Here is a 12,918-nt window from a genome sequence, read left to right as displayed (position 1 = left end):
CGAGGCGCTTTTACCGCTGCCCCAGGGTGGGGGATTTCTTGTGGCCCTAGAAGGTCTGGGTCCCGCCAGTTCCCTGTCTGCGGCTGACTTCCTGTGTGGGGGACCTTCCTGTGGGGTGCCTGGGCCTCAGCCTTTGCATCTGTAAAATGGGGAGGCTCTTCCTTGGGAGCTGACTGTGGTGCTCAGGGCTGGTGCTAGCAGTAAGCTGTGCCCAGGAAGAGTAGGGGGCACAGATGGGGTCCCCCGAGGGTGGGGGATTCAGTGTAAAATCTCGATCGCTCTGTGACCCCCGGGATTGTGTGCTTTCTGCAGGGTTCCGGGACGCCTTCCTGGTGCAGGTGACAGGCCTCGAGGGTGCCGTGAAGGCTGCCCGGGAGCAGCTGCAGGCGCTGAGCAGGAGTGCCCGCTGTGCCCAGGCCGGAGCCGACAAGACCTGCATCCAGCTGGCAGACCTGGAAGGGGCACTGGAGTCCTCGGAGGAGGAGATCCTGCATGCAGCCACCGTCCTCACATCTCTGGTACGCCAGCGAGCGCCCTCCCCACACTGCACCTGGGCTCAGTGCCTGGTGACCCCGGGCATGCGTCCTTTCCCTTTGGGGAGGCTCGGTTTTTTTCCTCTTCGGCCAAATGGGAGGCACGGAGAGCCTCCTCCGCGGGTCCAGTGAGATAACGTGCCAGCAGCGAGGCATAGCCAGGCAGACAGTGAGTGCCCGCGGGTGGTAGGTGTCATGACGCACTTCCACATTCGAGGGCTCTGCTCCCCGGATGCTGGCTTCGAGCAGCATTTCTGAAGGAACTGGTGCTGCCCGGTGCTGCCCGGTGACTCAGCCAGGCGTGGCCCTGGCCCTGCAGGGATGGGCCATCAGTTCTCTGGTCCTCTTTTCCCTACAGGTGGTGCCTCAGGAAGTCCCCGGCCAGCCCACAAACTGGAGCCACCTGGCCACAGAGGCCCGTGTCCTCGCCAGGAGGTGAGCCCCCGGCGCTGGGGACTTGGTGAGGTCCTGCCCACGCTTTATGAGGGAGCCCAGCCCCCCTTCTTCTAAGGGTGCCAGGGCCAGGGCCAGCCCCACAGGTGTCCGCATTAGGAGGTGGAGTCAGACAAGGACCAGAGCTGCCTGGTGGGGGGAAATATCACCCTCGTGGGAAGGATCGGTGTGAGCCCCTCCGCGATGCCAGGGATGGGGTGAAAGGTACCTTGGACGACCAAAGGCACCGGAGCATCCGCTGTCTGTTTTAAAATAACAGCTTTATTCCGATACAGTGTGTGCACCCCAACACTCACCCGTGTGAAGTGCACCGTCCGGTGGTTCTGAGTGTATTCACGGGGTTGCGCAATCATCCCCACAATCATTTAAAACGTTTCATCACCCCAAAACACACCTGTGCCCTCGCAGTCACTCCCCATTTCTCGCCAACCTCCCCAGCCCCTGGCAGCCACCAACCTACTTCCTGTCTCTATAGATTTCCCTGTTCTACACATTTCCCCTGAGGGGGTCACACCACCTACGGCCTTTGGCTCATGGTTTCTTCCAGTTCGCAGAATGCTTGCAAGGATCGCCCAGGTGTAGCATGCCCAGTACTTCATTCCTTTCCACAACCAAGCAATGCTATCGTGTGGCTATGACACATTTCCTTTACCAGTCGTCCATCCACGGACATTGGGGCTGTGTCATCCACTGCCTTTGAGAAGCAGCTTAAGCACTAACCGGTTTGGCTCAGTGGATGGGGCGTCGGCCTGCAGACTGAGGGGTCCCAGGTTCGATTCCGGTCAAGGGCATGTACCTTGGTTGCGGGCACATCCCCGGTAGGGGGTGTGCTGGAGGCAGCTGATCGATGTTTCTCTCTCATCGATGTTTCTGACTCTCTATCCCTCTCCTTTACTCTCTGTAAAAAATCAATAATATATATATATATATTTTTTTTTTTCTTTTTTAAAAAGAAGCAGCTTAAGATCCTAAAAACCCAGAATCTGCCACAGTCTTCCCCTCTGGCTGTACTCTAGGGAACCTTAGACCCATTTCACAGATGAGGAAACAGATTCAGAGACGTGAAGCGACTTGCTTAAGGACACACAGCTTGCAAGCAAGAGAGTCAGGATTCAAACCCAGGCTCTCTTGACCACCCTCTTCTATGCTGCCTTTGTTAGGGTGACCATGTAACTTACTGTCCAAGGTGAGATTTTATGGTGACAGAGGGTCCTATTCCTCATTCTTCCAGGACAACCGGTACAAACGCCATGTAACAGGGACAGGGGTGTGCCTCCCCTGCCCGTCAGTCTTTGTCACGTGTCCGGCCGAGAGGGCGCTGTGCTCTGGGATGGCAGGAGGCCCAGGCCGTGGGGGTGGGTTGGGGCCCAGGCCGCTTCCTTGTGAGCCCGGGGCCATGGTTGCTGGGTATTTTCTTGCAGCCACAAGGACACAGCTGCCAAGATCACGGCCACTGCTCAGAGGGCTCTGCGTGCCTCCAACGCCAGTTACACGCTTCTCTGGAGGCTGGTGGAGGGCAGCGTGGCTCTGGAGGCCCAGCGGGAGCTGGAGGACAGGTGAGCCCTCCCAGGAGTGGGTGGGGGCTTGGTTTGCCTCCTGGAATCGATGGGGCCTGGCCAGAGGCGGTTGGTTCCGGACCTGGCTTCCTTTCCCTGACAGGCTATGGGGCGGGTGAGGATATGTGGGGTCTTGGGCCCGATGGCTGGTGTCACAGGGACCCAGGCATGCGTGGGGGTGCAGCTCAGCCTCTGGAGAGAAGGACAACAACTTGAACGAGGAGGACCCCCTCTCGCCTGCAGTAACCCCAGCCCCACCCCATGTCCCCGAGACAGCTCCTTCTCCGCCACCAGCTCCCGGCTTGGCCTCTACTTCCCTGCCAGGGTGGCCTCTTTAGATCTCTCTTGGTCAAAGGGTCCATGGAGACCCACCAAGATCTGCCCGAGCCCCAAGGGGACTTCCTAGATGGGAGAATCTGATTGGTCCAGCTCAGATCAGGTAGCCAGCGCTGAGCCAATCAGCATGGCTGGGGTGACCCACTCCTGTGGGGGCTCTGGCTCTCTGAGAAGGGGTGAGGGATGGGAGGGAGCCAGGTGGGGGGGGTTCCACCCTAGCAGTGCCCATGGTGGGGGGAGCAGGGTGGGGCGGGTATGGACAGCTGGACAGGACAGGAGAGCTGTTCGAGTTGGTTGATTATAGCAGCTCGGGGCTAAAAGGCCACAGAGCGGTCATGCAGCCCAGGGGTCTCCATGTCCAAGGTCACCCAAGGGCACAGCTGAGCCAAGACCCAGCCTGGGCCACTGCCCCTTTCCCAGCACCAGGCGTTTTCCTCTGTGCGATGCCTCCCGAGGAGCCAAGCATTTGCAAAACGTGTGGTTCTCAAGTGGACACCCAGTGTGAGCCCTTCAGAAAAGCGCGATTGAACTGAGTGAATGAAGAAACAAGAATGTGGTCCTTCTACCGCCGGTTCCATTCATTCGGAATCGGCGGAGCGGCGGCCAGTTTCTGAGGCCAGCTGCTGGTACCCACCCACGGAGGGAGGGGAGGCGAGGAGAGGCCTCCGGACATCCAGGGCTGGGGGAGGGGCGCGGGACAGTGATGGGGAAGGGAGGCCGTCTTGACTCTGTCTCCTCTCAGGTACCAGGAGGTCCAGGTGGCCCGGAAGGCTCTGGGCACAGCTGTGGCCGAGGCACTGCCCGAAGCGGAGAGGGTGCTGGCCGCCGTGCAGCAAGTTGTCGCAGACGCAACCCCGCACCTGACCTCGCCGGCCGCCCCTGCAGCACTGGTCAGCTCGGCTGTGCTCCGAGTTCCGCACGGGGTGGGGCAGGGGAGAGCGCGGCCGCTGGGAGACCAGCGGGGCCCCGGGGAGAGGCAGATCCGGGGCTTATTTTTAACCGTCGATAAAAAACAAGATAGTCCTCCTCCGGGCTTGGCAGAGCGCCCACCTGGCAGAAGGCGAGAGCTCGGCCCATCGAGGCTGCTGATGACAATAATAATATCAAGGCGGGCTCTTCCCCATCGCCGCGCCTTAGCCACGGCACCAGGCAGACTTGGGATCGATCCCAGCTCCGCCGCTCCCGCCGTGACCTTGGCCTGGCCCGTCTCTCCCTGGGCCTCAGTTACTTGTCTGTCAGGTGGAGCTCACCCGGGGGGTCATCCGAGGGCTGCATGTCCACGGGGAGTTGGGGGGGGGGTTGGTCAGTAACGCGCAGGTGACCCTCAGTGGGTGTCCGCCTCGTCCCCTCTGTGCCTGCCACACCACACGTCTCACCTCTGGATAAATTAGCTCCATTGCATCTTCTCAGTAACTCGGCCATCCCTGAACTCAGGGACTGAACTTTGAAAAAAAAAGCTGAGCTTATAGACATGCATTTGGGGCAAACCATGGGCAAGACGGACCGGCCCCGGCTGTTTACGGGGTCTTTGCTTCTCCCCGCGTGTGAAGGGGGATGCGGGGAGAGATGCCTGTGGAGAGAGACGCAGCTAGCGACGCGTCTGGCCCTGCGCGCTGGTTCCCCCGTGCTGCTGAGGCTGTTAGATACCCAGATGCTCCTCTAGACCCAGGAAGTCCCCAGTGGCAAGTGCACCAGCCCCAGGTCCCAGCTGAGTTCTGTGGACCTGGGGGAGGAGCCGCAGGTCAGGGAGGTTAGCTGGTTTGCCCGAGGCTGCGAATCCGGCCTCCAGAGACAGGACTCACCCTCCCCTCGCCCCCCCTGCTCCCCTGTGTCCCTGCCCCTGCTCCCGCCCTCCCTGCCCCTGGTGCCTCTCACCCAGGAGAGGATCTGCCCCGAGGTCCTTCCTGCCTGGTCCTGCCTGAGCCTCCATCTCCCTGCAGCCTCAGAATTCCCGGACCCGGGACCTGAGCCGGAAGGTGCAGGCCCTGGAGAGGACGGTCACATCCAGGGAGCGCGTGATCACTGAGGCCACCCGGGCCCTCCAGGCGACCGCCTGCACCGCGCTGCACAAGGCGGAGCCCCTCACGCAGGTGGGCGTGTCCTTCGGGGCAGGCACCTGGGGGAGGTCGGGGCAGCCGAGGGGTGTTCTGGGAGCCGGGTTGCAGGGGAGGGAGGGGCAAAAAACAGAGTCGTTCTTTCCATCCCTCCAGGGCCTCCCCCAAAACTCCAGAGAACTCACAGCCAGCCAGGGCAGGAGACAGGACGGACAGACAGACAGGGCAGGATGGACAGACTCACGGCAGCACCCAGGGCCACGCCCACCACCCTTATTCAGCATTAGTGACAGCTGGGATGGGTTCTCTTCATTGGTTCTTTCATTCACCAGTTCACCTGCCCAATATTTCTAGAGCAATATATTGCTAAGCCACACAGGTTAGCATTTGCAGCCCAGAAAGGGGACAGTTAAATGAGGGAATTCATCCATCAAATCCATATTCTTTTCTTTTGTTTTAAATATATTTTTTATTGATTTCAGAGAGGAAGGGAGAGGGAGAGAGATAGAAACATCCATGATGAGAGAAAATCATTAATCAGCTGTCTCCTGCATGCCACCCACTGAGGATCCAGCCGGCAACCCGGGCCTGTGCCCTGACCGGGAATTGAACCCTGACCTCCTGGTTCGTAGGTCGACACTCACCCACTGAGCCACGCCGGCCGGGCCAAACCCATATTCTTTATGTGGTCTTGTTTAGTGGCGGGAGGAGGACACTGATTTCTGTGGCGAAAGGTGTATGACACGCAGATTTGCTCCGAGAGGCACAGCGGCATTCGGAAAAGAAACCGCTGGTCCTTCCTGCCCTTCGCCGTCAAGTTTTTTTCCCTTCAGGCTTTGCAGGGCAGGTACCTTCTTGGGAGAGAGATTCCAGGGCTAACGTCTGTGTAATGAAACAGACCAGGTATTCTTGGTAAACGTCATAACTGTCAGAGTGTAGGTGATGTTTTGGGACCTAGTCTAGTGGGGGTTTGGTGCCCAGCTGAGCCGACTCCAGGCAGCGCCCCTGCACGCCACCTGCCAGCCTCTCTCTTCCCTTTGCAGCTGCAGCACGAGGCCAGAGCCGCCCTCACCCGGGCTTCCTCGTCCGTCCAGGCGGCCACAGTGACCGTCGTGGGGGCGAGGACCCTGCTGGCTGACCTGGAAGGTACGCACGCCTTGCTGAGCCCTAGTCTTATGGCCGCACACATGCCCGTGACAGCCGCCACCTGAACGGGCGTGGCTGCCAGGGACAGGAGTCCAGTCACGTGGGCATAAACCCAGCGGACAACGGCCTCTCTCAGGACCTCTCCCGGGGCTGTTTGTCTCTCCCCATCTCACATGTTACTCACCAGGGACTCGCCCGCGTGGCCATCCATCACCTGCAGAGCCTCCGAACCAGGCGGGGAGAGAATCTGACGCCTTCGCTCCTGGTCTGGTCCACTCTGGCCAGGGCTCCCGTTCCCCGGGACACACGTGACTGCTGTGATCCAATGTGGAGTTGGGGCTGTGGGGAGGGACACAGTTCTCTAGCAGGGCGTGTGGGTGGATGCCAGTCCATGTCTCTCTTTGAGCTTTAGGAGAGGGAGGCTAAGTGCTCCCATTTTACAGATGGATAGACTGAGGGGAGGAAGGGCTTCTATCCCTGCAGCAGAGCCGAGCTGAATAGAAACCAGCCAGTATTACAGCGCTTCACCTCCTTGTCCCCCTGCATCGTGGGCTGCTGTGATGGCCTCCTTGCTCCGCCCCCTCACCCTCTATCTGTGAGCTGGATAAGGCAGGAACATACTCCGGGCCCCGGATGCCTCTTCGGATCTGAGGCCAGAAGTCAGGCCTCTGCCATCATCTTGGTTCCTCGGCCTCCCTCCCCAGCCCCGCCCTCTGCCCATAACCGGTGGGCCCAGACCCTCTTGGGGCGGGGGGGGGGGGGGGGAGGGTGAACTGGGCAGAGCCTCCTGCTCTCTGGGCTCCTGTGTACGCCGAAGCCCCATGGGTCAGGAGGCGTCCCTTGGGAAAGGTATGGCCGCGTGTGCCTGTCTCGGATTCGTGTTTAGGAGAATGTACATTGGGTGGTACATGATGATGGAATGTTGGGATCTCAGAGCATTATAAGGGTGTTGCAACCCCCTGCACCGGACAGGAGACTCACCTACCCTTAGCTAGGCTTGCCTCTGGTGATGGTGTGTCCCTGCCTCACAAGGTGTCACTATCTCATTGTTGGGTGGTTCTGAGAGTAAGAAGGTTCTGGCAGGCACTAAATGGAAATGCGCCTCCCTGGCACTGCGCCATCATCCCCCCCTCCTCGGCCCCCCGGGGACGCACTCAGACCTCTCACCCCAGCTTCTCTCCCCCACGCCCACCCCTTTTCAGAGACGCCCTCTCTTATCACCAGTTGGCTGGGCTCAGCTGGCATTCAGGCTGAAAGGGAACTTTGCCGAATGAAACGGGGAGCCGCCTTCCCCAGGGGGTGCTCAGGGCCCCTCGCCCACACCGTGCTCCTCCAAGAGAGGGTTTGTGTTCAAACAGGTTTCGGAAGTGCCCTGTGCCACAGCCCCCTCGGAGGCCTCACGGGGCACACCTGAGCCTCTCAAAGGCTCTGAGAAGTCCTGCAATGGAGAAACCTGCTCCACGTTATTTTATCCTCCCTGACATTTCTCCCTGACATTTATGAGTGGGTCACACACATCGCATGCATCTCTGCCTTCACTCGTGTTGTCTGAGGGTCCGGGCTGGTCAGGCACCTACAGGCTCTCACGCCATGAGCCGGGCCCTCCTGACAGCCTCGGCCGGGTTCGCAGGAATGAAGCTGCAGTTTCCTGGGCCCCAGGACCAGGCTGTGCTGAGGCGGAAGGCGGGCATCGTCCGCGGCAGGCTCCTGGCGGATGCGAAAAGGAAGACCAAGCAGGCGGAGAGGATGCTGGGAAACGCGGCGTCTGTCTCCTCCAGTGCCCAGGAAAAGGGCGAGGAAGCCGAGCTGTTGGCCAGGAACAGTGCCAAGGTCAGGGACGCCGATGTGAGGACGAGGGTGTCCCCGTGGGAGAGCCGCCCCTGCAGGCCCGCCCCGTCCCTGGATGCAACGCTGCACATGCCACACGTCCTAAGGGCTCAGGGGGTCCCGGCTCTGAGCTCCGGAGCGTCACATGGGTGATTCCTCAAGCAATAGCTGTCGCTGCTGTCCCAGGGCAGCCGAGGACCAGAGGCCCAGCTGGGTCCGTAATTTAAATCACATGACCGGGACTCCCACAGGTCTGTGTGGCCTTATTCCCTGCACCCCCAGGCTGGTCCTTTTTCACGGGGCCCCAGTTCTGCCTGGCTCTGTTACACCTGTTGGCGTGATCCCCATAGTGGTCTGACCTCTAGAAGGATGGACTCTCTTCACCCTCTTGCCGCCCTGTCACCCCCCATAGCTCGCCAAAGCCCTGCTGAAGGAGGGGGAGAAGGCGCGCGGCCGTGCCAGCCGGCTCTCCAGCCAGGCGCGGGCAACGCTCCGACAGGCCTCCCAGCAGGTGCTGGCCTCGGGCGCACGGAGGCAGGAGCTGGAGGAGACTGAGCAGGTACGTGTGCCCAGCCTTCACCTGTCCCCCTGGCCCGGAGCCAGCGGGAGCCCTCGAGCGCTTCCGCCTTCCTCCTCCTGCAGGTGGGCGCCGGGCTGAGCGCGATGGAGCGGCAGATCCGGGAATCACGCACCTCCCTGGAGAAGGACGTCAAGGCCTTGTCACAGCTGCTTGCCAGGCTGGGTAAGGAGGGCCCTGGGCCCCTCTAGGATCTTCCTGTGAGCTCTGCGAGGATAGGCTGCTCCGGCTATTGTCCTTGTCACTCATTCATTCACTCATTCATTCATGTTGGCACGGATGCTTGACCTGGGGTTGCAGGAGTGAACAGAACCACCTGGACCCTGCCCCTGCCCCTGCCCCTGCCCCTGCCCCGCCCCTGCCCCTGCCCCTGCCCTGCCCCTGGGTGTCTCCGATAAGCAGGGAGAATGGAGGCTATAACCCAACTCTGCTTCTCCTCAGAGGCCAGGCTCCTCAGACTTCCCTGAGGACAGTGGCCTCTCCAGGTCTTTGCTGAGAGCAGGACCTGCCCAGCAGCAGAGCTCAGCCCCTCTGCCTCTCCCTTCCCCTGGCCCAGCGCCTGCGCTGCCCGCCCTTCCACAAAGCCCTCCTGCCCAGGAAACTCGAGGCACAGGGAGCCGGGCCCAGGGGGACCCTGAGGGATGCCATTCAGGCCTTACCGCCTCGTCACCTGGCTGAGCCCTGTCTTCCTGGTGGCTGTCACCCATGTGACAAGGGCCAAGTGGGTCAGGCAGCCTTGGGCTCCATGCCACCATCACCACCCAGTTCAAATGTGAGCACCTGGCCCCACCCCTCGTTTTAGTCTTGGGGAGGCTCCAGGAATGAGAGCTAACCCGTGCAGGGCCAGGCTAGACGCCCGCTGCCTGCCACCCAGGTCTGTAGCCCCGCCTGGCCCACTGCCCGCCTGGCCCTGCATCCTCCCGCACCAGCACGTGGTCTCTGTAAGTGGGTGGACGTGGCGGGTTGGAGCCAGCAGGGATCACGGGACCTCACACACCCCACTGCTTTATGGGTGAGGAGACAGGCTCAGGATTCACCCAAGGCCCTCTTTCTAAACCATAGTAATAATACCAACAACAACAATTCACAGTTGCCCACCTATCTGGGAACGTTCCAGAGTCTGCACATGAGCTTGGTGGGGTCCCCAGACCGGGCTGTCACCACAGTGCCCTCTCAGGCCCTCGCCTTCCTGGTGGGTTGTGGGCGGTCAGAATCCTGGAAGGCTGGGGCTGGCAGGGTCTCTGCGGTGGGGCCACGCAGGCTCCTGGGCTGCCGGGAGCTGGCCCGCGCTGAGGCTCTCTGCCCCTCCGCAGAGTCGCTGGACACCCATCGAGCCCCAGCCCGGGCCCTGAATGAGACCCAGCAGGCCCTGGAGCGCCTGAGGCTGCGGCTGAGCCCGCCCGGGGCCCTGCAGGGGAAGCTGAGGCTGTTGGAGCAGGAGTCTGAGCAGCAGGAGCTGCAGATCCAGAGCTTCGAGAGTGACCTCGCCGAGGTCCGAGCCGACAAGCAGAACTTGGAGGCCATTCTACAGAGTCTGCCCGAGAGCTGCGCCAGCTGGCAGTGAGCGCTCCGGGCCGGGGCACGCACCACACCCGCAGGGGTGCCCAGAGCCTGCTGCTCGACCCTCCCTGAGGGAACACCTCCCAGCCCATGCCGCAGCCCTGCGCCAGCAGTCAGGGTGCATTCCGGTTCCCGCTGGCGTGTGCACGCCCCCCATGCACACATAAACACGCACACCTCAGTGTCAATAACACGGACATATGTGCACATGTACATGTGTGGACACATGCCTGTGTGTGGTGCACACGTGTGCACAAGTCCATCTGTGCACATACACGTATTACAGTCAATCCACAGCTGCGTATTGAGCGCCACTGTGTGTGCACACCCTGTGGATGCTGGGAGCTGTGTCATGTTAAGGACGCTGTGGCTTTAACATGCCGCTCTCGCTCCAGGTGGGTACCTGGGAGGCCGAGATCTGAGGTGGGTTCAGCAAGAGCCAGAGCCCCAGTCCCAGAGTTACCCTCTGTCCCACTGCAGCCCTCCACCCCCCACCCCTACACACACACACACACACACACACACACACACACACACACACCCAGCTCTGCACAACCAAGGGACAGGCAGGCCCAGACACACGGGATCCTAGGGGGGTCTCAGCAGTGGAGCCTGAGGCCGGGACTCCTGAGGCCATGGTGCAGCCTGCTGGGCCTGTGGGGGGATGGGGGGCAGCCCCGCGGGGATCATGGCTTCACGGGACACTTCGTTCTCAGGATCCACGAGCCCCCTCAGCCTGTGGCCTGCCCAAAGAGCTGGGCCTCAAGGGCCAGAGGGGGCCTGGGTCAGGGGGCTCGGCTCAGGTAGCAGGGAGCTCCCCTTTGTGACCTCACTGACCCCAGATGGCCTTTGACCGATCGACACTTCCCAAACCGGCCCTGTGACTCTGTGGCCCCACCTGCCAGGAGGGAGGCCTGCTGGGTGTGGAGGCCCTGCTGGGTGTGGAGGCCTGGCTGCCTTTCCAGTCCGTCCTGCGGGGGAATCCCCCTGTGGCCAGGCCCCTGCCCGCCTCTGTCAGGACTCCCTGGCATTTCCTCCTGGCCCTCCTCCCCTTTCCCCGGGCCCTCTTCCAACAGATGGCAGGGCCTTGGCACCGGGTGCCCGCGGGGGGCCCAGCCCCTCCCACACTCTTCCTGCCTCCAGCAGGGGGACAGGCAGCAGCACTTCAATTCTGTTTAACGTGGAAATAAAGGACCTCTTATTAGCCGGTGGTGCTGGCTGTGGGTACACACACACACACACACACACACACACACACACACACGTGTGTGTGTGGTACTCCCAGCGCCCAGGGAGTGGCAGAAAGAATGTGCATGGATCCGGCCCGGCCCACACACAGCAGGAAGGTGGCAAAAGCGGAGCCCACTGGCTTGGCCAGGGTCTCACCACTGGGGGGATTTTGCTGGGACCACAGGCACCTGCCCTCTCCCCTCTGCTCCAGGGGGCTTATCAGGCAAAGTTGAGGGGCTGGGAGTTTGAAGGGTAGGGTACAGAGAGCCCTCAGCTGACCTCTGGTCCCGTCTAAAGACACCAAGGCAGGAAATGAACTCCAAACCAAGTGTCCAGCAGCAGAGAGGCTAGCGAGAGGGAGGGCCTCGGGGCAGGTCCGGGGGTGGGGGGACAGAGGCGAACTTGCCAGGCAGGAGGGTGGGCAGCAGCCCAGGGTTGGCAAGGTGAGGGCTTGGCCTCCCCGGGTCCCCCCGGAAGCAGGTCTCATGGGCAGGACTCTGCAGCGCTCAGGGCTCCTGGCCAACGAGGCCTGCGCGGAGCTGGTTTAAGCAGAAAGGAGGAGTTCAAGTTCGAAGGACATGGGAGGGTCCCCTGGAATCCTGGGGGGAAAGAGCTGCCAAGCCTGGAGGCTGGCCTCCCGGCTGCTGGGCTGCTGACGGACAGGAGCGTCCCTCTCCCTGGTCTCTGCCTCCGCTCGCGCCTCTTTGCTTCGCCTCTTCTCTCTGCAGAGCAGCTTCTTGCTTGGCCTGCACTTGGTGGCAGAAGATGCCCACCGCTCCCGCCACCTCCACGGCACCCAGCTTACAGTGACCAGGTCAAATCCCTGGCAGAAACCAGCGGCAAACTTCCTGCTTCCACCATCCTAGGAAAGGCCGACCCAGCTCGGCCAGGTCCCCCTCCCCCTGCTCCGAACAAGGGTCTCTGTATCCATCCAGGGCCGTGTAGTGAGGGCTGGGCTGTGCCTGCTCCAAACCTGCTGCGGGGGGGGGGGGGGGGGGGGGCATTCAGAGAAGAGGTGTGCTCCTCCACAGAGAACCTGCAAACCACCGAGGCTGGGCGGGGGGGGGGGGGGGGGGGGGCCTGGGGGCGTGGTGGGCATCAGTGACCTGGCAGTGACTGGGTAGATTTGGGAGGGAGACAGGGGGCAGGGAGGTCAGAACAGGAAGCTGTTGCTCTATAGTGACTTTGATGATTGGCATCTGGTGTTAGGTGGTGCCAATGAGATGGGGGTTCTTTGAAGACCTCTGGGACAGGGTCTGATGCCCCCAGGCCCCTCTCCCCCCCCTCTGCCCCCCCCCCCCCCCCGCCCTGCCACCGGCTTCTCTGCTGACAGCCTTCTGGTGCCTGCTGTTGGCGTTAAACCTTTACCTGCCAAGCCCAGTTCCAGCATCCCCGACGGGGGAAGAGCAGGCCTCCTCTCCATTCCATAGTGATGTTCCTGGGCCTGGTAGCTCGTGACTCACGCGGTCCGGTCATGCTTCCTGTTGTAGACACACGCTGGCCCCAGAGGTGGGGCTGCCCTTGGTGGAATGGGGCAGCTGTTGAACATCTGGTTAGCAGTGCAGCCCAGCAGCTGAGCCGTGAGAGGTGGGGTGACCCCGCCCTGCAGAATGGCTGACCTGGGGCCACCCAGCCCACCTGAGCCC

The 12,918-nt window shown here is 61.7% G+C and overlaps 1 protein-coding gene across 1 annotated transcript in view; it reads left to right on the top strand.

Annotated features, from left to right (window-relative positions):
- The window catches only part of LAMC3 (laminin subunit gamma 3), a 53,067-nt gene extending 42,484 nt beyond the window's left edge, over positions 1–10,583 (top strand). Inside the window, exons 19-28 of the mRNA XM_079789607.1 lie at positions 313–518; positions 892–968; positions 2,408–2,542; positions 3,621–3,768; positions 4,819–4,968; positions 5,976–6,078; positions 7,709–7,908; positions 8,318–8,464; positions 8,548–8,647; positions 9,796–10,583. Of these exons, the coding sequence (XP_079645733.1) occupies positions 313–518; positions 892–968; positions 2,408–2,542; positions 3,621–3,768; positions 4,819–4,968; positions 5,976–6,078; positions 7,709–7,908; positions 8,318–8,464; positions 8,548–8,647; positions 9,796–10,046 (1,517 nt within the window). The 3' untranslated portion in view covers positions 10,047–10,583. The remainder of the gene's footprint in view (positions 1–312; positions 519–891; positions 969–2,407; positions 2,543–3,620; positions 3,769–4,818; positions 4,969–5,975; positions 6,079–7,708; positions 7,909–8,317; positions 8,465–8,547; positions 8,648–9,795) is intronic.
- The last annotated feature ends 2,335 nt before the right edge of the window (positions 10,584–12,918 follow it).

Source organism: Cnephaeus nilssonii, assembly GCF_951640355.1.
Source record: "Cnephaeus nilssonii genome assembly, chromosome: 14".
Classification (NCBI taxonomy): Eukaryota; Metazoa; Chordata; class Mammalia; order Chiroptera; family Vespertilionidae; genus Cnephaeus; species Cnephaeus nilssonii.
This window is presented reverse-complemented; position numbering and strand designations above follow the sequence as displayed.